Genomic DNA, 26,692 nt, shown 5'->3' with positions numbered 1-26,692 from the left:
TTACATATTATTTTCAACATAGAACTTTGTTCTTGCACATTTCAAGTTGTACAACAAAAATAAGAAAAACATTTTCTTCTACTTTTATTCTACAGTAGAAAGTTTAGAACTTTGATTGCTTTCCATATAATGGACAACTGGTAAATTCTCAGACATTTGGTGAAGTTTATCAAGGCAGAAGATACACTGATGTGCTGCTTGAGATACTTGAGGAAGCACTTCATTGCTACTTATTTGGTAAAATGAAGAAGAGTAAAATTCTCTCTTTTAGGGACGTTGTTTATCTTCAATCGCGTGCTTTCAAAAATATCTAGGATGGTTCCATTGTAGCCTGGTCCTTGGCAGTAAGAACCAGCTCTGCAAGGGCTGAAAAGCTTTTTATGCTGTTTGTTTCCAGTCCCATCTTACGTATCTAAAAAGATACAGAAAATCTATTAATTTTCTTTAAAACATTAAAAGCCCACTAATTATTCTACTTTCAGAGAAGCTTATGTTTTGTCCTGCATATACTGCAAACTGTAAAAAAATTGCATCCAACTTCATTCAGTGAAGTCTCTCCAGTTACAGAAGTTGCAGGGAAATATTTCACCATCTTCTAGGCAACTTGCAACTAAAGCCAGCTGGAAGTTTCCCAGAGAAACAATCAGAAAGAGAAACTTGGCTGTAGTTGGCTTTAATGCATTGATTTAAACTGATTCTTTTTTTTTTCCAACTTCAAATGAAGTTTCTGGGCAATACTTTAAAGATCATTGTGAATACATCCAAGAAGAGCCAACAGCATGACAGTGAAAGCATTTCAATAGGCTGCAAGAGCCTACGGTTCTAGCCTTGAGCTTCCTGGGAAACAAAAACAACTCTACAATTACAGAGGTTGCTGCAAGTAGTTTATTAGCCAGGAAATCTATTGCTCTGACAAAAAGAAAGAAAAATATGGCCATGAATAAACTAAGAGTGCAGCAAAGCAGAAAAATCTGGATCTAGCTAAAACCATAATGAAGTGATTCTGAAAAGGTGTTTGCTGCTGAAACTCTTTATAATAGTCACACGTAACAAAACATTTTCCAAATGATTATGAATAATCTGTCCCAGTTCAGCTTAAATTCACACTGCAGTAATGGAAAAGAAGAACAAAAGCTCAACCCCAGGCAAAAACTGACAAATAATAGTTTTTCCACAGTTCCACCCAATTGTGATTAATCTCATATCTGAGAAAAGCATCTGCTCACATACAAGCAGACTTAATCTACCTATTATAATGCATCAATAGCACCTGCTCATAAACAAGACCAATGACAACTCCTTGGCAACTAAAGATACGGACTCTTAGTTGGAAGTTTGTTTATATTGAGATATGATTCTTAGAAATAAAGGAATACAAAACAGCATGCTTATACATTTTAATGCAGCTACTGCACACATTTCCTGGAATATTTTCTTCTATTTTTGCTGTTCAAAATTTTGTATTTGGCACTGAAAAGCACTTACAATTGTGCAGCACAACAAATCAGGCCAACATCCTCACAGCTCTTGGGAACAGACCCTGACCATACAGAAAGTGAAGGCTGGAAACACTCCAACAGAAGGCAAACAAAAGAAGGGCCATAAAGAAGTTTCTATGAGACCTAAGTCAGGTCCCTGCCCTCTCATCTATAAACAGTGTTTCTTCTTAACTTCTATGCTTCCAAGCACTGAGCAGTACTTGAATTTTGAGCAGTAAGAAATACAAGCTTTGCATTTGTGTAAGAAAGGACAGGAAAGCATGCATTGCTAAAGTGGTATCTATAATCACCAAGGTCTGAAATCGTGTCCTTTATACAAATATACAAACACAAAGCAAAAACCCAAACCCCAAAACCACACCAACAAAGCTTTCAAGACCAAAATCTGAGTCAAGGCTCCCCTTCCTCTTCCATCTCCCTTCCAACACTAATAATAAAAAACCAATTTCTCACAACTTACTTGTTCTCCAAAATACTCAACATCTAGGGCCAGCTGCAGTCGGATTTTGTTATCATCACTCATGCCCCCATTAGTACCAACAGGGTTTGATGTTGCAGTTCTCCTGGCTTGCTTCAACCTTTTTAGACTCTCTTCCATTTTCTTAACAGAACTGAGCACATCAGATACAGTTTCATAATACCTAAATTAAGGAAGGTTAATGAGAAAGAAAAAAATACCACTTTACAGAAAAGCCTACTTTATACACAGAAGTACATCACTGGCCCTGCTGAACAATGCCAGAAGGAATGGCTTCCCTTGCAAAGAAGCTACTTATTAGCATTATCAATGAATCAGCATTTCCATTATTAGTTCCAGAGGTTAATCAGAAGATTACAATTCAGTCTTCAAGACTCCTCATCACAATACTTTTGACTTGTTCAAGATGTTTGTACTCAATAGTGACCAAGGAATGCAACTGCTCAATTTTAAACAGTCAAAATCAGCCCCTCTTTACAATCAATAGAATATTGAGCAAAACTGCTTTTACAAACAGGACAGGAATAACAGCCTGACAAACCAAAACCCATGCATGTTTAGGCAAGTTACAAAGTGTGTATAAGAGCGTACATATACTCACCAGTCAGAAATGCCTATTTCTAAAATGAAGAAACTGATTTAAACAGTCTCAGGAAGCTGGCAGGAAAAGTCAGAAGAACCTAACCCTAATTTAAAAATGTTAGAGATAAAATAAAACACCACAGCCCATGGACTGGGATCCACATTAAAGACAGCATAGATTCAAACAAAGTACACACATCAACTACTCAACAAAAGTTCAGAAAGCCTTATGGAGTGAAATCCCGTGCCTAAGTGGGAAGAACATATCATACAAATTAACAGAGGCCCAGAACAGTGAGTTAAGAATAAGAAAACAGAGCAACAATGGGAAATTAAAAGATACATGAGAGAAGCAACCAGATTGGGCTATGTGCTGTAATTTGCTGAAATATCTAACTTTCAAAGAGCCTCTCTATGAAAACTATTACTCTAAGAATTAAAAGAGTTGAAATAATCTTCCTGATGATTACTTTTAAAAAAGGAGGCAAGAGAAAGTAGACAAGCTTTTTTAAAGGGTAACTAGATAGGGATGGCTAAAGAAAAAGTGCTTGCCAGTGCCATGGAAACTTGTTTCATGATACCATTCTATGAAAAGCAAAAGAATTCCTGTCAAAGTCAGTCGTGTCCTCTTTTCATATCTTGGTTATTTCCTAGTCCCACTCACTCGTGATTAATTCCTACTTCTGTTGTACTCCCAAATCCTTCTGCCATTTTAAGCAAATTTAGCCTTCAGTGATTTTTAACTACTTTATGCTCTTTTCTGTTTTTTTCATTTGGATGCAAGAATGTATTATCACAGCAAGAAATTAATTATTTGCATCAGTATTCTCAATAAAAAAAGCTACAATATTCCTCCACTCAAGAAATTCAGTTTCTTTGACTTGTCTCGTGTCAGTGAGGGTATTTTAAAACAAAATTATGAAAATAGTAGCAACAAACCATGAAAACAGAATTTGACAGAAAATTCTAAGGAATTAGAAAATGAACCTGCCAGTCTTACTGGTGTTTAACCGCTGCCACCATGTTTAACCTACAACCTAATTCAGTTTTGGAAAGTGAAGAACTGATTTTTGGGGGGCAAAAAAGCTCTGTTTGGGTCCAAGGAACTACATAACAGCTACTTTGCATGGTGTCACCAGATTTACTGAAGCTTTAAAAGCAAGACTAACCAAGCAGAGAGACATGGAGAGACAGACAAGAATTTGCCCTAAGATATTTTAGCTCAATGACCTTGAGTAGCTTGAGATTCCAGGAATCTTTGCAGTTCTTCAGCAACATTACTTAACAAATGCTGTGAGTTAACAACAAGCTTCTTTCTATGCACTAAAAACTGGTTAAGAGTCACCAAGCTCGAAAAAAGAGGTTTTGTGCAAAATGAAAATGACCAGTGCAGTCAACACCAACCTATGCTTAGCCCTGTCCAAAATCAGTTGGTGAACGTGTAAAATTGTCTTATAATTTTAAGTCTATTTTGAAAGATACCAGAAGAGGAAGAGTAGGGAGGCATAAGGAGGCAAAGGGCAAGAAAGACCTTATGATTTAAAACCTCAGTATTACTATGTGGTTAAATCTCAGAAAAAAAAAATCAATCTATGCTCAGCAGCAGCCAACAGACAATATAATATGCAAATAATTATTATTAAAAAACATGTAAGGAAAGACAGCACACATTATACTTCAACCTGCATGGATTCTTCTGATATTATCATCTATGGTCAGAAAGGTCAAAGAAAACCAACAAATCAAAACTATAAAGATGGGAAAAGAGAAAAAACCCTAATCAAAATAGCTAAGGTGATTCTTTTGTCAATGCTAGAGATATTAAAAAAAAAATAGCTACCACAAAGAGTAAATTGTCCACAATGCAAACAGCAAGGGGTATTTTGTGACATTTTCTGGCAAAACTTTCAAACAAAAGCAAGCATTGCTGTCTCATGTTACATGCTTTACCTGGCAGAACTCACAGAATGCAACATTCCTGCTCAGTAAGAATTTAAAATGCAGCAGTAAGAATTTAAAATACAGCTAGATAAATGGAAAAAAAGTCCATTAAGGAACCTAATGCATATGACTACTCATGTTCAAAAATCCTCAAGATGCTAACTAGGAAACAGAAGATCTGCTAAAGAAAGTATTGCTTTATGACGGCCTTATTAAAACTGTGAACAATTGGCTCAGCAATTTAAAAGGCTCAGTGCTTTTTTTAAAAGCACTAAAAAGTTGGATAATCATTACATACATTAAAAAAGTCAAAGGACAGTAGAGTTTAAATTCTTGAAAATTCAACCACTGTTCATTGAAAGTAACATGAGGTTAAGGTCTTATATCAATTCTGAAACAAAATGCACATCTTTAGTTCACTGTTGCATTCCCAGAACTAACAAATTTTTCAAATGCCCTATGGTTTGCACAGATCTGAGCAGGAGCCAGGTCTTTCGATTCCCTGCCCAGTTTTTCATCTGCTGAATATGCAACAAGAGAGCAAATCCAAGGAAATATATCCCACCCAAAAAGTGCTGTATTTTCTTCACAGTTGTATTAACTTGTCATGTTTTGGTTTTTTTCCTGTGCCTGTTCAATGGACATGGGAATTTTTAACTAAGGCAAACAATGTTCTGTATGGTTCTCTTACTTCTGTGTGCTTTCAGAGAGAGCACCTTCCAACCACTGATGAATCAAGGGCTGCTTCAAGGTATCTCTGTAGTCGTTCTGCAGTCGGAAGAAAGGCTTAAGAGCACTGTCAACATAAGGTGAAGCTTTAGTTGGCACCTCCTGGTAGATGACAGGGAAACAAGTTGGGGAAGAAGGAACCAGTCATTACTGAAAGTATCAACACCCAATTCTAGCACATGTAAAAAATGCTAAGCCTGTACCTAAGCAAAGAGGTACATAAACTATTTAGGACAAGTCAATGAAGAGAACATTATACACAGGAAATTTACACAGGAAAGACACCAATACAAAATTATTTAGTAGCATTTTGCAGTGTGATATAACATAGAACAAGGTTCAAAATGCCCAAAGCTTTCTCAGAGATGTATGTGCCAGCCATTCCTATTACCAGGGTATGATCCTGAATGCTGTTTCTGCTCATGCTGACTCCAGAGAGAGCTGAGCAGATTCAGTGCCTAAAACAGACTATTACACCTTTGTTAAAATACCTACAGCTTTGTACTATACTTCAGTAGGTTGAAGACATTGTCATGGGCTCTGTCAAACAGATATGGACAGGCCTGAAGAACTCAGTCTCAGCACAGATCCTTCTGAGATTTAGTTTTTCATTTGCAAGCAGCACTGACCTTATTGGTTCTCCTATATAATCTTGGAACTTCCAGTGCACTCTTCAGATATGCAAAGGAGGATTCACTGAGATCCTGGATAATCCTGTTATTCAAGGTAGGCACACAGGTTGATAGAGAAGTCTTTGAATCTTCCAAGGCTCCTATTAAAGTAAAAATGCTGAAGTTTAAACTGAGCTACCCTGCCCAGTCACAGCACAAATTATGTGAATCCCTTCATCCTCCTAATCCTACTCACTATCTGCTGTCAAGTACAGGATATGCTTACCAAATAAATACACACCAGCCATCACTAAGACACTGCCAGTAAAACCAACCATTCTTCAGCCAGAAATATGGACAGAGGCAAGGTAAGACAACTCGAGTAAAGTAACATTCTCCAGGTTCAAAGTTTTTCCAATGAAGCAAGGGCTTGAATCAAAAGGCTCAGACTTTCCAAAGAAACTGTGAAATTCTCTCTAAATTCCCTATGGAATGACTGGAATATGTTCAATTCAAAGCTGTGATTGCCAACAGACCTTCTACTGAGTAGGGGATGTGCAGAGGCTCCTACATCTCTAATAGACTTGGACATCTACCAGTAGTTCTGATTTAGAGATTTCAGTGGAAGTCATGATGCAGAACTTAAGGCTGTGCTTGCAGACAGGGACTAGTTCACTCATGCAGCTACGTGAATCTAGCTTCAATTGTTAAATCAAAATTAAACTCCATATTTCACATAAAGAATGATTAGATAAAAAAACCAAACAAACAAATGAACCAAAGAAACAAACTCAAAATCCAAACCAACCCAAAACAAAAACCCAGAAAGAAAAAAGGAGGCTAAAATACTGAACTGCTTCTACCCTCTGAAGTTAAGGTGTTTAACTATGGTACTTTGATGACCCTCTGCCTCACATGACTCATCAGGCCTGAGAGAGAACAGACATTTTAGAAAAACATTTCAGTTTTAACTGGATAATGGAAAGCCTCTCTTTACGTCTTCTTCCCCAGTTCTTTCAGAAGTTTAATGATATGAAACTTGTAGGATAAATTCCTCACTTTCTGGAGAAAAATCCTAAAAGTGCTTTAGATTCACTCAATTTTAATCGTTGAACATTTTCCAGACGCAACAGTTCTGATCAAGACTGTTTATATTTAACAATTTAAACAAAAGGTAAGTTTCATTAAGTATTTTCATTCTAAATAATGGAGCTGTAAAAGTTTATTTCATTTGTTTGGCAGAGGGGATTTGGGAGAAAGGGGAAAGAGCCTCTCATCTTTACCGGCAATGCAAGATATATTCTTGAAGCCAATCATTTCAAGCTTTGGTTTAATCATGTCTAAGATGTCAGGAATCTGAAAAAAAAAAAGCAACCCAAAACTGAGAGAGATATGGTCATGTTATAAACATTTTAATTACTTTTCCTACATCCTGTAAGTTTGAAGTGCATCACAAGATACCCTCAATTTCCATGGTTTTACTGCATTTCTGCACAATCAATACTAGAAGTTTACAATATGTACAGGAATGTAGGCTTACACACTAAATCCTCTACCTTACTATTGTACTCAGAGGAAATAATTTAGAATTAACAAAATCCACCTGCAATTTACAACTTCACAAAATACAGAAAATTCAGCCTTACTGAAAATAAATACACAGGAATCATCCCTACTGGGAGATAATTAACACCATTCATCTCTCCTCAAGATTCTGGATCATTAATCAAGTATAATCATGATGATAAAACCTTTTCCAACCTCCAAGACTAAAACCAGCAAACACTTAAAAGAGAAGATAACATTAAAGCTGAATGCTGCACCACACTCCAAGCTGCAACAGAGACTTTACTTGAAAAGAGGTATGAGTGGCAGAGTGACACTTCACACCAAAAAACTGTAGAAAGATACTATTTTAGGAGTTAAGTCCAGCATATAAAAAGAATTTAAATACCTGAAGTGGTTTGCCCATAATCTGCCATTCCAAATAAGCACAGAGTAGGCCATGTATTTCATGTATCAGACATCCCAAGTTTTAGCATTTAAGATTTTAAAATATTATGGTACAGTATTTTAAACAATTTAATGCCCTTACAAGATGCCAAAAACATCAGCAAAGATTCTTTCTAAGTGAAGTCAAAAGCACAAACCCGATCCTGGAGTTTGTCCAGATCTGCAGCAACATGTATCAGCTGAGTACTAGATATAGAAGGCAATGGCAGACTTTCTGGAGAAGATCCATTCCCTTGGTCCTCACTGGGGTTGAGGCTTAAAGAAGATTCCTTTCTACCAACTGGCATAGGTTTTTTGCTTTCCTTTGTATTCTCACTGGAAATGGGCCTCACAGAAACCTGAAACATCAAATTGAAGTGTGAACCCTAGCAATAGTAAAGGCAGTTAAAACTGGACAAACAGAAACAGTATATAAAGGATTTGTAAAACTTCAGCATTAGAATACCACACTTTCAAGGGATGTTACCAAACACCATTACTAAATTACGTAAAAAGTAAATTTTAAAAAAAATTTGAGTGCACTACAAAGTTGGATGACTTAGAACAAGTTTGTCTAACTAATGTTAGTAGAGGGCAGTCTGGTCCTGCTGGCAAACAACTCCTTTCTCCCACCTCCTCCAGCCCTCTGCTGTCAGGCAAGTGCTTCCCCCGACTACTCTGTTTTAACTCTGGCACTTATCAGCGCTTTCCATGAGCTAATTTAGCTGAGAGAACTAAATCACTGAGTCACAAAAGAAATTATAACTGGAGACCGTACTGCAGTCTTCAACTACTGAAGGGGCATGTATAGAGAAGACAGAATCAGATTTTTCCTTGAGTGACAGAGTAATAGGCAATGGATATGTACTGTAGCAAGAGAAATTCTGATCAAATAGGAGGATAAAGCAACCAGTCATTGGACCAGAGTTCCCAGGAAAGAGTGCAATCACCATCTTTGGATATACTCAAAATTCAATTTAAGAGGCTCTGCACACCTCATCTAAACTGGTCCTATTTTGAGTAGGAATTAGGACCAAATGACTTCCAGAAATCTCTTCAAATCCCAGTGGGAGCAGGCAGTACAAGAGCAAAGCACAGTTTCACTGCTCAGCAGCAGTGATCATTGATGCTGAGTCAGCTGCCCAGGAAACTTTGGTTTTGCATTCTCAGTACTAAACAACTGATCCAGATTATATTACTCCTTCTTATTTGCAGGGTTATTTTTCACCTGGCTCTGTTCCACAACTTCATTCACTCTATCAACAACACACAAAGAGAAGAAAAGTAGGATTTCGACTCCTTGTTTCAGTGGCAGAAGCAGCATTAAGGAGCATGAAGTACAGCTTTGGCAACCAGCAGCCAGTAGCACTGCAACTGTACTGGTATTTGTGACTAATCATGTACTTTGCAGTGATACTTTTTACAAGCCAAACTCATGAACTGCTCATTAAATCATTAACTTCACAAAAAAAACCCTCTTTAAAAGAGGTCACATACTTTGCTTCAAAAAGTCTCTTTTTGATGGACATACCCCATCACCAACGCCTTAGAGCAGGCTGCTCTCACCTCGCTGATGAACACAGAGTAGCGTGCCAAGATCTGCAGGCTGAGTTTCCACAGGCGGTGCGCTAAAAGCGGTAAAAACATCTGATCTGACCAGCACTTCACAAGACTCATCCACACCATGTGAGTGGCCAAGAGACAGAATGAGCTCCCACCTAGAAACAATTAAGGAAACAAAGGCCATGTTCCTAAGCACGTCTTTAAAAGATGCAATATTAGTGCCACTGCATTACCCAAGAGTTAAAAAAGCAAAATCTTCCTAAAAGACACAATCATAGGACAGAGATGTTATTAAGCATTGCCTGAAACAAACCCGTAAAATATTATCCCCTCAATGCTTTATAGATTTAAAATTCCACTAAAGTTCTGCTGTAGCTGTGCAGGCAAAAGCAAGAAAAGAAAATTTGTCTTCAATAAAGGCAGAAACAGCTTGGCCAAATAATGCACTTTAGGAAATAACATTTCCAAAATAATTTTTTGGCAGTCATTTGCAGAAGTTACATTAGATTTGCCTGCCAGCCATAACATAATACTCCCTTAGCACTACACTATTGCTCCTCTCCCAGTTATATGAGATATTTGCCATAAATATTTCTTTAAAACACTGTACAAACATCCATGCTTAAACAAAATACTTTTAAAGCAGTTCACACAGCAACACTTTAGAGAATACACAAGGATACATAATACACAGAGAAACATAAAGAATGTGTCAGCAAGTTCCAGGCCTATGCCTTGAGTGGTAAGATTTATATATTTTGTCTCCATTAGGATTTTTTTCTCCTGGTTTGCTTCAGAGGGCATGTGTGGATACATATATGCAAACATTTAGGTGGCCCATAGCTACATTCTTCATAGGTACTTACTCTGTTAGCTGAAATTAGTTCTTCTGATTACAATATACTTCCAATGCACGTTAGAAGCATACTGTAATCAGGCAGAAGCATATTGTAATCACTCTTATTCTTCCTGTGCATACCTCCTCATAAATCAATGTATGTTTTTGGAGCAGACACCAACACTATGAATGACAGCAAGCCTAAATGCTGCTAACAGACAGCCATTTTCACCTCTACAGAGTGTTGCAACAATTAAGAAAAATATTGCCCAATAACACAGTATAGCCTTTTGGTTGTCACTTCAGAGGATGTGAAATGCTAACAACTCCTTGTACTGAGGGGTTGGCTTCCTAAGTATATTACTGATAGCTGCTAAAGAGGGGGTTTTTAGTAAGCAAAATGATCACTGAAAAGAATTCCCACATTGTCATCTCTATAACAATGTTTTATACTTTTTGATCAGTTAGTCAGAAATCAGGAAGCTCATGTGAACCATGGGATGCATGTTACTGAATACTCAAGGGACAGAGTGATCGCTGCTACTTATACAACTGATTCCTTCACTACAAATATGTTTTGCAATAAAAGTTTACCTGGTGCTTCCTCTAGTGTATCAGAAAGTGCTTCTTCTAAGGCTCCTGCTATTTCTCTGAATCTGAAAGAAAAATTTTGAATATCACAATTAAACAGTTGTTTAAATTGATGCCTAAACATTTTTCAATGCTTACTTTAGTATTCTTTCAATGTGCTATCAATAGACACACACAGATTATAAACCTGGGGTTATTTTTGCCTAATTTAACACCCGCATTCAAACACTTGAAAGGGAACCTTTGATATTCTACAGGCAAGTACAAACCTTATTCTGTTACTGTTTTTAAACTAAAAGCAAACAAATTGACACATACTTTCTTCAACCTTCAGATATGTCATGTGATACTGGAGCTCCAGCTTTCTACATGTTTTTTAATGAGTAACAGCATAAAGTTCTACAAACCATTCTGTACCTAATAAAAATCAATAGTTCCTCAAAGACACCTGTTTTTTTTTTTTAATTTCCCATTTCTAAAGAAATTCACCATTCAAAGCAAAAAACAAAACAAAACCAAAAAAAACCACAAACAAAAACCCAAACCAAAATGACACCACCAAAATCTTTCAGCAAGTTATTAAAACCCCTGATACTTTTCCATACTTGCATCATTTTAAGCCCCTTGTAGGAAGTTCTGTTGCCACTGGTTTCCAGTTTTTTGCTTTCACACGCATTATAGTAACACTGTAAGTCTTCTATCAACCTTACTAATTACAAACCTGTAGGGTTTCCCTTGAAGTCCCTTAACTATCATTTCCAGATCAGGACAGGGCCCACCTAGCTTTTCTTGTTCAAACTCCTAATGGACTAAGATGAATGTTTAGCAATCTAACATGTTTGTGAAATGGCTCCAAAACCTCAGTTCTGCCTATGCACTGCTTCCATCAACAGAGCAGTGTCTTTAAGCCTTACAGTGAAAAGGATTTGAAAACAGAATAAGGTTTTTAACAACAACGTAATTTTTGCTGAGTATTTCTTATGTAGGAAATAATTTCCCCAGTGTGAGGTTCACTACAGTTCCACAATCAGCTGTACTGACATAACTGAAAAAATGAAACAAGGGAAAGAGTTACTGGTGCTGTTTGTGCCAGCACTGCTACAGAAGAAATGCCTGAGCATCCATCTGTTCCTCAAAGGATCATTTCTAAAGGTTTTAGTAATGGCTGATTTTTCTGGGGAATTTCTGTAATTGAAAAAAGAAAAAAACAAACAATCATAACTCTAAATGGCAAAGCGTGAGATAATAGTTCAATAAAAATCTTGTATGACTTAAAGGATATTAACACACATCCAGAGAAAGATTCCCTGATATACATAATTAATATGTTGCATTATTTACATAATTAAGCACTGAAGAATTCATGGGCACTTCTAAAGTTAGCAGATTATTCCAATATAAAGGAAAAATATGGTTAAAGGTGAAACAGCTGCTGTTATCCAAACATTTCTCTGAACAGTACACTGTTTAGACTTACAGTAATCTTGCATTAAAGGAAAATTATTTTTAAAGTTGTTTTAGTCAATCAGTGCTTAGAATACCTAACGGGAAACATTTTTGAAGAGAAATAATATGCTCAAGCTCCATTTCAACTTATGAGCAAGTTTATCAAAGTTTGATCAATTGGTCTCCTACTAGAAAAGCTGCACTTGAAACAAAAAGGGCAGACATTGAGACCTATTAATGATACATATCTGTTAAAAGGTTCATAATGGCTGCAGTTCCATGGACATTTTAGTCTATGTACCACCATGTAGTGAATACTCCTGGACCCTCCTCTCAGGCCAGCATAAATATTTGTACAGTTAAGTGGTTTGGGGAAATTGACTGCAGTTGAACATCAGTCTTTTTTTTGTCCTGAGTAGCAGATCCTTATCAGTTCACTACACAACTGTAGGAACAGATGTGCAAGCAAAAAAACTGAACCAGGGTATCAGATGCTGTGACTACTGTTTTACAAAACAACATGAACCACCGAAACATTAAGGCCCAGCTCCCAGCCCCATGCTCCTGTCACTTATATTGACTCTACCACTCATAAGACTCGTGAATGGAATTTTTCAGCACAAGTGTAGATTCACCCTGGATTAAAGAAACCCTATAAATGTGACTATGGTAGTGTTATTGCCAGTTACAGAATTGTGCAATAAAACAGGCCACTAAAATGATTCAGGTTAAAAATAAACAACAATTTCTCTTCTCCATCTTTTGGAAATTGCTTTGTTTTTCTTTTTAAGAGGTTCTCAGAAGGCTTTGGACCAAGAGAAATCACACATGGCACATTTGGATCACAGCAGACTTCATCAATGATTCCTTGCCTGGAGGGCTGCTCTCCAGCCCTACAATCAGACCTGTAGACGACACTTTCTAAAAATACAGTTCTATACTATATTTTGTTCATTAAAATTCTAACATTATTAGTATTAAAAACAGGCTTTTTTGGTTCTCTCTGTTCTTTTCTAGCTGCAAGGTCTGTAACATACAGATACATCAGACCTGCTAGTAAAATAACCTAGAAGTTATTACTTAGCTCCTCAGGAATAGGGAATAGGAGGACAATCTTTGGGAAAGCAATGTTACTAGACACAGGACTTTAAAGAGTACATCCTGTGGGACAAAGAAAAATGTCAGAAACATGGCTAGATCTGGAAAAACTTAAAGTTCTTAAGTCCTTTAGTTACATATGTCTAAGAAAAAGGATTTCTTCTCTCATAGTAAGTATTCCTCCAGATTTGCACAAGTAGCATCATCCAATATATAGCTTAGTTTCAGGGACAGTGCAGAAAAATAATTTGAAACAAGAGCTCAAGACTTACTTAGAACTGTTCCCAAAAGTCTTCTGAGTAGCTTATCAAATTTGGTGTAACAACACAATACATATTGAAGAGTAGTTATGTGGTTCTTTGCTACATTTTTGAAAGATATGTAAAACAGTTACTTGACTTAGTAATTAAATTCTTAGTTTGATTTCCACCATGATTTGTTGACAAGTGAGACTCTGAAAAATGCGGTGTGACCTTAAGCCAGATCATCTTGCTGTGACTAACCTCTACTTTTGAAAGAGTGAATAAAAAAATGCACACCAACCTTATTTGAAAATATACAGGCAAGTTCCATTTGTTGTTAAAGCTGTGGTAAGAGGGATGAGCTCTTAACCGTTTCACGCTGGCCTGGGAGCCACACTGTCGCTCAAATTTCCGTACAAAATCCATACTGGTGGTGTATTTCTGCAGGAAGAGAAGAAGCATTCTGATCACACACACAGGCTCCCAGCAAACAAGGAAGGCCACCACCCATTCAGCAGAACTCCTGTATCATGCTACAACTAAGCTCAAGGTTCAGGATGGGCTGACACTGCCCCTCATCACCTATTCATGCAAGGCTAAAAGCCTGGACTGCAGCAAAACCAAAATCAAACTAACTCAGAAGTTACTCTATGGTAATAAAAGCACAGAACACTTGTAAAAAGCTGTCCAAGCACACTGATCAAGAGATTCGTGAGTATTTCTGAGCTCAATCACTGGGGTGGTGCTGCACAGTACTAACAGAGTCAGGTGCAGCAGATAAAAGAATACAGTGAAGAGAAATAATCAGGAATGAAACTCAGAAGTATACGCATAGCAAACTGCACACGAAAATGGAAGCACAATATTTTTATCTGTTACACAGGACCTGTATTATAAGAATTTCTAGGTGTTTCCCTAAAAAATTTTCGCAAATATCAAATATATGCAGAAGAACTTCAAACAGTTTCAGAAACTAACTTCAACCAGCATATGCTTCTAATAAGACATTTATTAATAGTATTAAGCTGGTTGCAAGTAAAAAAAATTACATTAATCCCCAAACATACTGTGGATTTGGTCCCAATAGTATGAGAACACTGAAAATAATGAAATAATAAATTAAATCATACACAAAGCAGAAAGCCAAACACTTGATGAAAACCAGAAGTAATCAGTACAAAAAATGCTATTTCATACAAAACAGACCTTGCTAACAAGCCACAAAACCTACGTAAATAAATTTAAAAATCAAAACACAACGGCATTTAAAATTACTTCTATAGAATGAAAACTAGTTTGGTTTCTGTGCAAGTTTCTTCTATTAAAAAAAATAAACAGCCATAAAACCTACATACATTCTCACAAATCTCCTACTGAATTCGTGAAATATGTCTGACTGAATCTCTCAGTGCTTCTGACTTAGGGTTAGGGCTCAACCCACAGTCCAGAGCACTATGGGAGTAATGTGATTTTGCCTCTTGTGAAGCAGTAAAACTTTATCAGGTGGTGCCTCTCTGTTGCTGTTTAGAGGGTCTGCTCTCAAAAACTCTCCTGTGAACAAAGGACATGAACTGCCACGGGGATGCTTTTGTATTGTGTATCTCAGTAAGTTCACAACTTTCTCTTAAAGGTATAACTATGAAATATCTTTCTTGTGATGTGGCAGTTCAGTGTCAAGACAGCATTCTGAAAAATGCACACAAAAGCTCATAAGTAACTACTTTTCTCCTAACCTGTGTATGTACAACACAATGGACCCATAAAAGGTATGGGAGTTAGACCCAGACTGAAAGACAGATTAGTTCTGTTTCAGCCCTCCTTTCTAAGATGATAAACCCAGCACTCTAAAAAGGCAAACAAGATGTTAATGCTCTGCTACCCTAACTGTAAGTCAGAGATACAAACCAAACACTCTGTAAAGACCTATCACTTTCAAAATAGAAGACACCTCAAGACACATTTATCTCAGTATTGAGAACATTATTTCCAGGAGAAGGAACTAACTGCAAGATTGGTTCCTATTTCAGCTTCTAGGACTGGATTGTTGACTGCAGTTATTTAAGTAAAATGGGGAACAAAAATGGTGCAATTTTCAAACAGAAAAATCTAAACTAAATCTTGAATGCTTAGGGATAAAAGAAGCATTCTTTTCAAATACCCACAAATCTACACATCTAACTCAAATAAGGGCACATAAAATTGAAACAATTAAAAAAAAAACACATCACACAAGCACTTATTTTAACATACTTAACATTGCCGGTCTGATTTTTAAAGGATTTAAAACAAATGTATCAATCCCTCTCTCTCCTCTATACCTAAAAACCCCTTAACAGATAATACTGCATATTCAAACTTTTCAGCATTAAACTTGTACATAGATACATGTGCAAATAAACATAGAGAAAAAGACTTTTCTGCATTTCTATCAACTTAAAAAATGGAAATGAAAGATTACTGTCTAAAATCTGTGTAGCATTACTTGTCTCATCATAGGTGTAAAAACAATTTTAAAGGGCTTTTCCCTCCCTCTTAATTCAGAACTATTAGTCTCTGTAATAGGTATAATAGCATTTTTTTCACTTGGCATTTCAACTTTCTATTGATTTTAAAGGAAAATATTTTAATGATTTCAATTACTCACTTAAGTAGTCAAAAGCAGTCTGGAAAGTACTTTGGACTTACTATGTGATTTACCTAGAAGTCATGGGTGGGTGTTGGGTTTTCATGGGGTATTTTTTTTTTTTTTTATTGTTGGGGTGTTTTCTAAATGAATACAATGCCTATGTTGGCCACTATCAGTGTAACATAAGAGAGTCCTTTTAAGCAAACCCAACTTTTCTGAAGACAGAACACACTCCTGTACATCATGCAGCACAGTACAGCAAAAGCCCAACAAGGCTCACAATCTGCAGTATGTAGGGCATAAGGTGGAAAGCTTGGAGAGTGACTAAAACTTTATGGTAAACTAAGAATTCTCATGAGGGAGGAGGAACACATCACGGTGTCACTTGCATGGCATTATCACAGCTTTCTTCAACATCCATGTAATTTGATTCTTATTTAGAGATAACACTGCAAACACACTCAGTCATGCCTATCTGCCTTCACTTATTCAATGTATCTGTACAAAAGAGATCTTAAATTCCAAGAATAAATACCTAAGTGTTTAGTAACAGCAGTTTTGCAGGAACACATGAAGAATCACATGCCTTATAAACTTCCACCAGTAAGCCAGCATTTCCTTAAGTCATCTGTCCTGATATACCAACAATGCCTTCCTTCAGACAATTTATCACTGCCTCCCATCTCTGTCTTGAAAATAAAATGTTTCACACCAATCACAAGTCAAACTGCCAAGGGGAAAAAAAAAAAATCCAAATTTTTCTGTAATCATGGTGAAACACAAGCAGACAGGACATGAGGAAAAGCAGAAAGTTCATATTTTCTACTTGTGACATACTGTACAGCACTTCCAGAGCCAATCTTCATACTAGACCAAGAAATCTATTTCACCATTAGTAAAAGATAACGTTTCAGAGACAGAGCAGCACTACCAATGAAGAAAATCAGAGTCAGAGTGACAAGTACTTTGAATTTATTATTTAATGTGATACCAGAGAAATACTATCTGTTTGCTAAAACTGATGGCACTGCCAAGCATTTTCAGGTTTTAGTTGACTTGTGTTTATAATCACAACATAACTTGTAGCACTGCAACAGACCAAAAGCTAAAACAAGCAACTGAAACAAAGAATTTTTTTAATCTTCTCATAGTAAAAAAAAAAAGTTGCAACCCAGGTATTTAATTAATATGACAGCTCCTGCTGTACAGAAGTTCTAAACTTGAGTGAACACTGGAGTCATCCACTCCCACCTTAAATTACATTGCAATTCTACTCCCAAAATGAACACTGAAACATCTGACTAAATGGTGTCCAATAACTTCTGTATGAGCTTTCCTAACAAACTTGAAGGAAAAATTAATTCCTATGAAAACTGAACCACGTGGTTTGAGATAACCTCGTCTTCCAGCCATGCTGCAACATGAATTTAGACAAAAGCAGGAGGGGGAAGAAGTTAGAGAACATGACTCAATTCTCGGGTGTGTTACACAAATTAGAAATGGAAAAAATGAAAATTAATTACCTCATGAAACACATCTGGATTTCCAGGGTTAAAAAGTGATGGTAATTTCTCTTCCAAACCACGTACTATTTCTGGCCACACCGAATTCACTAAGAAATCATATCCAGGAACAATATCTGCTTTTTCACTGAAAAAATTGCAATTATTTAATGGTTATATTTTACTACCAGGTTTCTGTTTGGAGCCAGGAATCACTAAAACATAGGCACACTGCACTAGATGAAATGCAACGAAATTTTTTTACATATTTATGCTCAATCACTTAAATTGTTCTTCCTTCAACGATTCCCTATCTGATTCCACAGTCTCATCAAATCTGTCGTGTTTTTTGTAACTCTCAAAGTGTTTTAAAAATTTATCATTATATATTTTGCTGGAAAATTAGTAAATTTCAGCTGAGAAATCCTATTATTATTGGCGTAAGTCCAGTTTTAACAGCTCCGAACTTCCAAGACCTACCAAGTAGGAATAATGTGACCAATGTAATGAAAAGAAGAACCTTTTCCTAATTGCTCCAAACTGTATTTATACATATTGTGTCTGATCAAAAGATTAAAAGACATCTTAATTATGAAAACTTAAAAATTGAGAGCGGAAGAGATAAAAGCATTCAATTCCAATTTAATACACTGCATTACAAAGAAGAAACATTCCATTATTAAGAAGAATGATTAAAACTTGCTGAGGGATTAAAAGAATTTAAATGTTAGTAAAACTTAGGAGTCATAAAAAGCTCAGCAATGGATGACTAATTAGAAAAGTAATTCTGCAGTCTCCAGGGGCTACATCCATAGTTCTGCTAATTACAGCAGCCTACCATATTAACCATCCTGCAAACAGATGAATAAACAGATACAATTCAGTAGACCTGAATTATTTAAGCTTGAAATTGGCAATTTAATTGCATAAGGAATTAAGCACTTTTTGAGAACACTGTGTGGAAGCACAAATCAATTAAACCTGTAGTTTTGGTACACACAATAAATCAATGAAACCACTGAGGATCATCCCCACTTTTCTGATGTGCACTAACAACTCAGTAACTTCAGAACTTATATTTTAATAGCATTATTATGCTCTTCTCCTTGGATGAAGTGTACAATCATATTTAATGGGTTTACAAAACCAAGTTATCTGACACACTGTATTATGCACAGGACTCACTTCTACTACTGAAATACAGGATTGTCTTTGTTTCCTCTGAAGGTCTCAGCAGCAGCACCAGGAAAGTCTGTTCACTGCTTTGTTTTAAAAAACACAGGCATGAGATAGAAATCAAATTTGACTATGAATCTTCAGGAAGAGCCAGATAAGTCATTAGTGTATGAAAGCTGAAAATGAAAAGCATATGATACTTGTTGTATCTTCAGTGCAGCTGAGAGAAAGCCCAGGATATTTACCTGGAAATTGCTCCTCCTGTTACTTCCCGCAGGAGACGGCAATGGTGAGGAACAAACTCCAACAGCCTATTGTACATAGCCTGGAGTCCATTAGGGTGGGATTGCACATACTGCTCCACCATCACCTGCCAGGAACAGCTCAATGTTAAATGCCACAAAAGTGAATATAAAATGGGCTGTAATGCAAGACAAAATGCTTAACACCGTAACCTCAAGTACTAGGATAGCCAGTCTATTACTTTTTTTTGAACTGTGTTTTCCAAGTATAATTTGCCAGCTTGAATTATTACTTCCTTTAAAGCAGCACTCTTAACTGCCAAGACTGACCCCCAAAATGGGAAGTAGTTCCTTTCTTTTAAATGTGAGCCACTGTGGCTCCCAACCAAAGCCTCATCACTGTCACCTGAAGCAGTATGCCAAGTTAAACAGGCAACTGATAAAAGCTAATCAAACTCAGAATAAAGTAAAAACTCCTTCTAAATGTTGAGGTGGTTGGTCCAATCCCAAATACAGGCAAGCCAAAGCAAAGAATCTTCTGTGACATTGCTAAGCCTTTAATGCAGCTAGCAAATCAGTTTGTCTGGACAGTACCTCATACTCAGTGAAAAGGGATAATCTCTCCTATAAAGAGAAGGAAGACAATAGGAAAAGAACAATAGCTTGTTTCTTGGTATTCTTCCACATGTCTAAACACATTTCCCTCTTGCTACATAAACAAGTGGAACGGTGCAGAAGTGATGAAAGAACAGACCCAGAGAAAACCGAGGGGAAAGTGACATGTCCCACACTGTAGCAGCTGTTACAGCACCTAGAAGACACCAAATGGAAACCTGTCCTAAATGGGAGAAGTCTGGTTTCTGATTCTTTAGCCCAATAAAAATGGAAGTTAGAAAAACAATCCCAACTGGATATAACCTGAAATTGGTGACAGGCAGGTAAGAGAATTCCTCCATCCTTTTTTTCTTGAATAAATAAAACAACCAAAGTGACGTTTTGTTTGGGCTCAGTTCTCCTGTTCTCTCCACAAAGATATTTTGAAGCTGCTAACAAAAGCTGGAGGTTTACAGGAAAAAATAAGCATGTTTGGAAAACAATTGCAACTTTTTATGTTATCTTACCTCATCTACATAAGGTTTTACAAGCACTTGACCAACTAATGCCTCTGCATCTCGTGTTTTGTCAATTGTTGCGTAAGTGCGCAGACAGTGGCGTATTATGTCAACATTTGAAGTTTGAAGGCCTTCCAAGAGCAGCCCTTCCAGAGACTGCTGCAACATGGCTGTTATTCCAGCTATACGCTACAAAGAGAAAGAAAATAAAAAGCCAAAATCAAAGCCTTGTCATCATTGTTGAAGTAAATTCATCCAGAAGTACCTAATTCAGCTTTCCATCCTCACTTTAAAAGTACAAAAGTTTTGATAACTGCCAGTGTTGAACAAACATTAATACAAACTTAATGGGTTACTGATGCTATGTAAGACAGGATTTATTATAATAAAATTAAAGGCAATTACGTTCTTCTGTATGCTGTAAGTTATATGGCAACGTTTATCAGGTCTGCTCTATGCTGAGAAAATAAGTCAATAATTGTTCCTTGTTCAACTGAACCAGTATGTGACAATAAACAAAAGATTTACAGTAAGTGACCAGGGAAAACAATCCTAGTATTTATCCCTCACTGTCAGAGACGAAACAGACAGCATGTACACAGCACTACTTGTCACTAGCAAAAACCCAAAGCAATTAGATTCCTTCTAACTTCTGCCAAACAGCTTCTTCAGTCTACACATATTCTCCTTTTTGCAAACCATTTTTTCTGATCTCCCATGACACCTTTTCTACTAGATCCAACTCATTGCTACACTACTTGCAGATACACTCCTGGCCCAAGATGGTCCTGACAAATCTGTATTTGAAGGAAGTTCAGCAACAACATTAAGGTAATCAGAGTTTAACTATGAATATAGCCAGACAAATTTCTCCTCTCCCTTTTTACATGCTGTATTGTGTCCATCCATCCTAAAATGATCCACAGAATTTGTACTGAACGTGCAAATTCAGGAACCCAATTGCTGACTAGTCGTGAAAGCTGTGTTCTGACTAGCCTTAGCAACAACAGGTACAGGACAGAAGTCCTGGCAAACACCATTAAGGAAGCTATGTGACAAATGTTCTCCCACCACATACACTACTCTGCTGCTCATGCTCACTGCTGCTGTTATCTAAGTTTGATTACTCAGTGGCCAGAAGAGCCTTGTAAACTGTCCATGTAACAACGTGATTCCATGGATGTCCGGAGCTGAAACAAGCTTATAATGACAACAGGCAGGGGCACAAAGTGAAAAACTGGAACTCTGCACAACCTCACTAGCTTGAAAGCCATTAAGAATGACACCCTCATGTTAATCAGCTTAAAGCATTACCTCATCTCCATATTCACAGCTTTCTTAAGGCACAAGTTTTTATTTATTCCCTCTCCCCGCCGAATGAATAGAAGAAAAAAATCCCACCAAGACATCAATTAATGTTTTACAGTAGGTTAAACAGTATACTAGGAGATTAGCAATGGCCAGCATAATTTTATGAGAAGACAAACTTGAATATATTCAAGCCAGCCAATGTGTAGGCACATTCCATTTATATCCTGGTCTGTACACTGCAGCTAACAAAGCCAACATAGATCTTTAGAACGAGGCCTCAGTATCAGTAAGCAGACAAACTGTAAGAGACATTAGGCTGACAACAATGTCTGTCATATTTCCTACTCTTATTCTCAGTAATTTATCCTAAAGAAGTAAGCAAACAGGACATAAATCCGCAGAAAAAGCAACAGTTCTAGTCAACTGATAAAAATCTCATGAAACCCATTTTTCTCCATAAATTAATTCAATAAAACTCTTTGTGGAAACAGGCATTTGTCTTCCAATTATACTGGTTTTGCTTGACTGTGCAAATGTTAAGTGTCATGCAATACTTACTGGTCTCACTTTGTCTAAAAGGGGCATTCCTTTGCTTTGTACTGCATGAAATTGTAGTTGATTAAATTCTGTGGCAATTCTCTCTAAAACTTGTCCAGTTAGAAGTGGACTAGAAGAGAGATGATACAAAATGAGAATACACAGTTAGAGTCTTTAAAACCACCTCACTCTCATATGTAACAGATAGATAGAGCTCAATTTTTTATAGTTTAAATATTTTAAATTCTGATAGGTACTACTGTAATTATTGCAATCAAGCAATAATGATCTGGAGCACGCTACATGATTAGCACTGTTCTGCAGCTCTAACATGAAGCGCATGAAGCAGAAGCTGAGAGGAACGTAAGCTCTTGCCTCAGTGTATGAAGCACTTTTTTCTAGATGGCAGCGTTACTATAACATGAAAAGTCAGTCTTAAGAGAGCTCAGAAACTGCACTGGGTGACCTTCACCATCCAGATTTGTTTCTTTCTTACTCTTTCACATAGTAAAACTGATGACAATTATCTCCAGAGAAACAGTCCTGCCCTTCTCAAGTCCACACAATCCCAATAATGAGCCAATTTTTCAGTTGTTCAAATACGATTTTAATTGCAAACTTAATTCGGCAAAGTGCCTCACCTGACTGGAAACATCTGCTTTTGTCCCTCTAGGTATCAACCTACTTTCTGATACATCTACCCCCCAGTACCATGTGATCCAGCACACTGAGCTGAAGAGACAGTCTCCCACTGTGTCTTCCTCCAGCTTAAATTGTACTTGCATCCCAGTCAAGCCTTTCAAGTGTGTGACTGGTACGTCAGCTCCAAAACTGGCTGAAAGACATCTTGCAATCCTCAGCAAAGGCAGAGGCTTGACTGCAATTTGTCACAAACCTTCCTTCTACAAGGTTTGCTTTGCCTGCCTTCAGCTATTATTGCAGCAGTCCTTTCACTTACATGTCAGCAGGGAAAATAGGAATAAATATTTTGTTTCACTTACAACTGACAATAGCATAAACTGCAGACAGTATTTCAGACAAGACAGGATTAGTGACTTCCAGTAAAATAAAGTAAAATAAAATAACTGCACACCAACTTCAAAAAACTTGCTTACTGAAACCACCACAAGTGCTTGGAACTTTGGAGTCTGAGTTACATGTTCTGTGAATGACTGGCTTGCAGAAGACTAAAACCAAGAAAATACTAAAATTACAGAATTTATTCAATCAGAGTTACCTTTTTAAAGATATATCCTGCTGCTTGTAAATCCACCTTCAACAACACCATGAAATTAAGTTAGTCCCATCAATTACCAACAAAAATGAGCATCACAATTTTTTTACCTGTTTCCCTCTAATGAGGACAATTCTTTAGTGCCTTGAGAATGTAGAATCTTCTCAATTTTCTCAACAGACTGTATAACATGAATAAGTCTCAGGACACACATCTGTAATTAAAGAAAGATTTTTTGTGTCTAACCCCAGTCCCAACTGACATCACTTAAAGAAAATATTTTAGATGGTTTCTTAGTTCTTTGGGGTTTTTTTTCTGGTTTAAGTTTTCTCCCTTTATCTTAACACTTGAATCATGTTTCAGTTGGAGTATTGCTCACATAAGCTTATAAAACACCAGAAATGTCACAGATGCATGACAGCTGTTGTATCCCTGATGTTTTTCAAAGTTAAGCACAGAGACAAACGTTGGTGTGTCTCCTGCTCATAAAAATTAAACAGCTGTACTTCAATTCCATTCATAATAAGTAAGCCTATATGCTAGTGCAGTCAGAAACAAGAGCAAAAAACCCAACTAAATCAACATGTTTTGGGCAACTACAAGATTTATGATCAACTAGACACTATAAAATATGAAGTCTGTCAACCAAAACGTCAATATATATTACAAGTACAAAATCCTGCACAGTGTGCATCTAGACAGCCTAGAACTTCCTAAATTTCATTTTTTCTGGGTTAATGGCAAAATCAAAGTCATCCTAAGGATGATCTTTGAAAGGTAGTAATTTATCTGTTGTACCTTTTTTTTCCTAATATCTTCTTGTTTAGTCATCCGATCATCTACTGCTTGAATTCCTTCACTGACACAGGATTTAAGACTCTGTGAGAGAAAAAAATCAGTATGTAAAGCTTCCTTCCCATTTAAGGGTTGAAAACACATGAAAAAAAATCTAAACTTAAGACACAGATTAATAAGGTTATGGGACTAATAAAAGCTATAGCACATCAAGTGAAAAAGCCATAAATACAACTAAATAACTGAAAGTAGAACCTGCTCCTTCAGTATTGCCACTCCAAGTATAATTATTTCCACCAGAACTGTTATTCTAGTACCTTAGAGAACAAATGACCTTTGCCTGACAACAGGCAATCAACCCACTATGTTTTTATGTCTTGCAACTGAAGTTATAATTCAGTTTTAAATAGTATTTTTCATGTAATAAGGATTTTTCTATGCTACCCTGTCTTCTGTTAGACAAGAAGGGTGTGATATTTTGAAGGCACATTTATGCAGAAAGCATTCCTTTGAACCAAGATGATCAAAAATTGCCCCTTCCTATAAATACCAAGTCAGTGTGGAAGAGCCAGAGTAAGATCCACCTCCAAGAGGGTGATGTTTTATGGTTAAACCACACAATGAGCAAAGTAAGTCCATAAATGGACCGTGCTACATCTGAATTTTCTGCCATCTCTAAGTACTCAAATATTAAAACAGTTTCAAGATATCTCCAAAGAATTGTCTTGTAAGAGTCCATTCACTTGTCAAATTTAAGAAACTCTTCATCTCTTGGCCGAAATGCACTATAGGAAATATAAATTTCCTGCAATACAGGTGCTTGAAAACACAGTGCCTCTCCTACTAGCAATCTAAGCCATCAATTTTCAAAGAGAAGTTTATTGTAACAAGTATTAACAGGAGTTCTGTACATCACATGAGAGTGAGCTGAAGTTTACCAAGCTGTTGACAATGATTGTTTTGGACGTACCATAACTTCTTCCCTTAACTGTCCCAAGGGTACTGAAAGCTGATTGAGAGCCTTGTCCATGCCAACCTAAAGAAATGACCAGAAACATATTATTTTTTTATTAGATCACATGTGAATTACTGACAAAGCCTATCACTTTACAGATACTAAAAGAGAACTGAGAAAACATAACTTCCTTTACAATTTCCAGCTTTAAATTCAATACAAAAATATGTTATCTCAAATACATGTATAAAGATATGAGATTGCTTTCACATAAAGCCAAAAGATAAACAAAATTTCCACCTGTGGAAATTTTTCCTCTCAGAAGTATGTTAAGTCTCAGTCTTTGAATCTGTGTAATTGGAAGAATTACAATTTTCAGACACAAAGTTGGGTTTTTTTTAAGATACTCTGCACAAAAAGTTTAAAGTTTCCTAAAAGAATCTTTTAGAACAGCCTTACTTTTATCATTGTTATTCTATTTTAATAATTTATTTCCTTCAATTTTAAAAGCGCTGACAGTTTGAAACAAAGTTTGCCCTGAGCCTAAATACCTAACAAATCAGCTTTTCAAGACAAAATGTATACATCTAAAACATTTACTACAGGCCAACAGCAATTCTGTAGAGCAGCTAAGTTCTACAGGAATGATGTTTCAGTGCAAGGATTAGAGACCCCAGTTTAAGACACCTTAAATCATAAAATGCTAAAATAAAAGCAATATGCTTTTCATATGAAAAATAAAAATCCCACTGAATCACATTAAGCCTGAACTACACAATACAACCAGTAGCACTTACTAGATTTGTTGAAAGATTAACAAAATCTGCATAGTCCTTATTTATTAGTTCTACCATAGCAGTTTTAAGTAGTTTGTAATAGAGCTCCAGATCCTCTCTGAGCTCTTCCAACTGCACACGTCTTCTGCAGTCTGACACAAAATGATCAACATCGAAATCCGCCTGAAAGTGAAACAGGAAAGAGAGGAGGACGTAAGTAAACAGTTCACACAAGGAACACACCCAAAATAAAGTACTCCATATGCCTGTGAGTTGACCAAACTAAAGCTCTAGGGGGCTTCTTAACGCAGTAGTTAACCTCTCGGTTTTTAGGCTGAAAAGCAGAGTGTCGTGGGGTTGAATATCCAAAGACCAGCTCTCCAAAACACAGGAGACTCAAAAAAAAACCCCAAACGAACCACGGAACAACAGCCAAGAGTCGAAATTCGGTACTGAGAACTACTCTAAGCTCTCCAAGCAGCGAGGCCTCTCGCTCCCGTCAGTCCCAGAGCCCGGCCCTACCCGGGCACGGCCGCCTCCCGGAGCCCTGTCAGGGACACCCTCGGCGCTTCCCGCAGCCCCGGCCGGGGGCAGGGCCCTGGCGGAGCTGCCAAATCCCGGCCAAGGCTCCGGGCCGCTCTCTCCCGCTGAGAGCCCGCCACCCCCATCCCCAGGAGGCCCCTCGCCCCTCCACAGCGCTCCGGCCCCGGCGGCCCTCGCGCACCTTCATGAACTCGTCCTTGTCGAAGCAGAGGTTCTCGGGGCCCCGCGGCAGGTTCATCCCGGCCTCCATGCCGGGCCCGCCGCCCGCACCGC

At 37.2% G+C, this 26,692-nt stretch overlaps 1 protein-coding gene across 2 annotated transcripts; it reads right to left on the bottom strand.

Moving 5' to 3' along the window:
• COG2 (component of oligomeric golgi complex 2) lies at positions 1-26,692 on the bottom strand. Of its 2 annotated transcripts, none has more exons than XM_062490186.1 (18): positions 26,601-26,692; positions 25,898-26,059; positions 25,116-25,181; positions 24,149-24,229; positions 23,461-23,564; positions 22,138-22,246; positions 20,278-20,457; positions 19,160-19,284; positions 17,760-17,886; positions 13,912-14,051; positions 10,828-10,889; positions 9,399-9,550; positions 7,991-8,191; positions 7,124-7,196; positions 5,859-6,001; positions 5,192-5,331; positions 1,960-2,140; positions 1-412 (listed from the first exon to the last, which is right to left on the bottom strand). In XM_062490186.1, exons 1-18 carry the CDS (start codon positions 26,667-26,669, stop codon positions 311-313), a joined length of 2,217 nt encoding a protein of 738 aa, XP_062346170.1. In that variant the 5' UTR covers positions 26,670-26,692; the 3' UTR covers positions 1-310. The 2 variants fall into 2 exon arrangements, with proteins under 2 accessions (XP_062346170.1, XP_062346171.1); XM_062490187.1 differs by having other exon boundaries at positions 5,859-5,998.

The sequence above is a fragment of the Cinclus cinclus genome, chromosome 3 (assembly GCF_963662255.1).
Source record: "Cinclus cinclus chromosome 3, bCinCin1.1, whole genome shotgun sequence".
Taxonomy (NCBI): Eukaryota; Metazoa; Chordata; class Aves; order Passeriformes; family Cinclidae; genus Cinclus; species Cinclus cinclus.
Note: the sequence above shows the minus strand (reverse complement) of the source record. Positions and strands in the feature narration are given on the sequence as shown.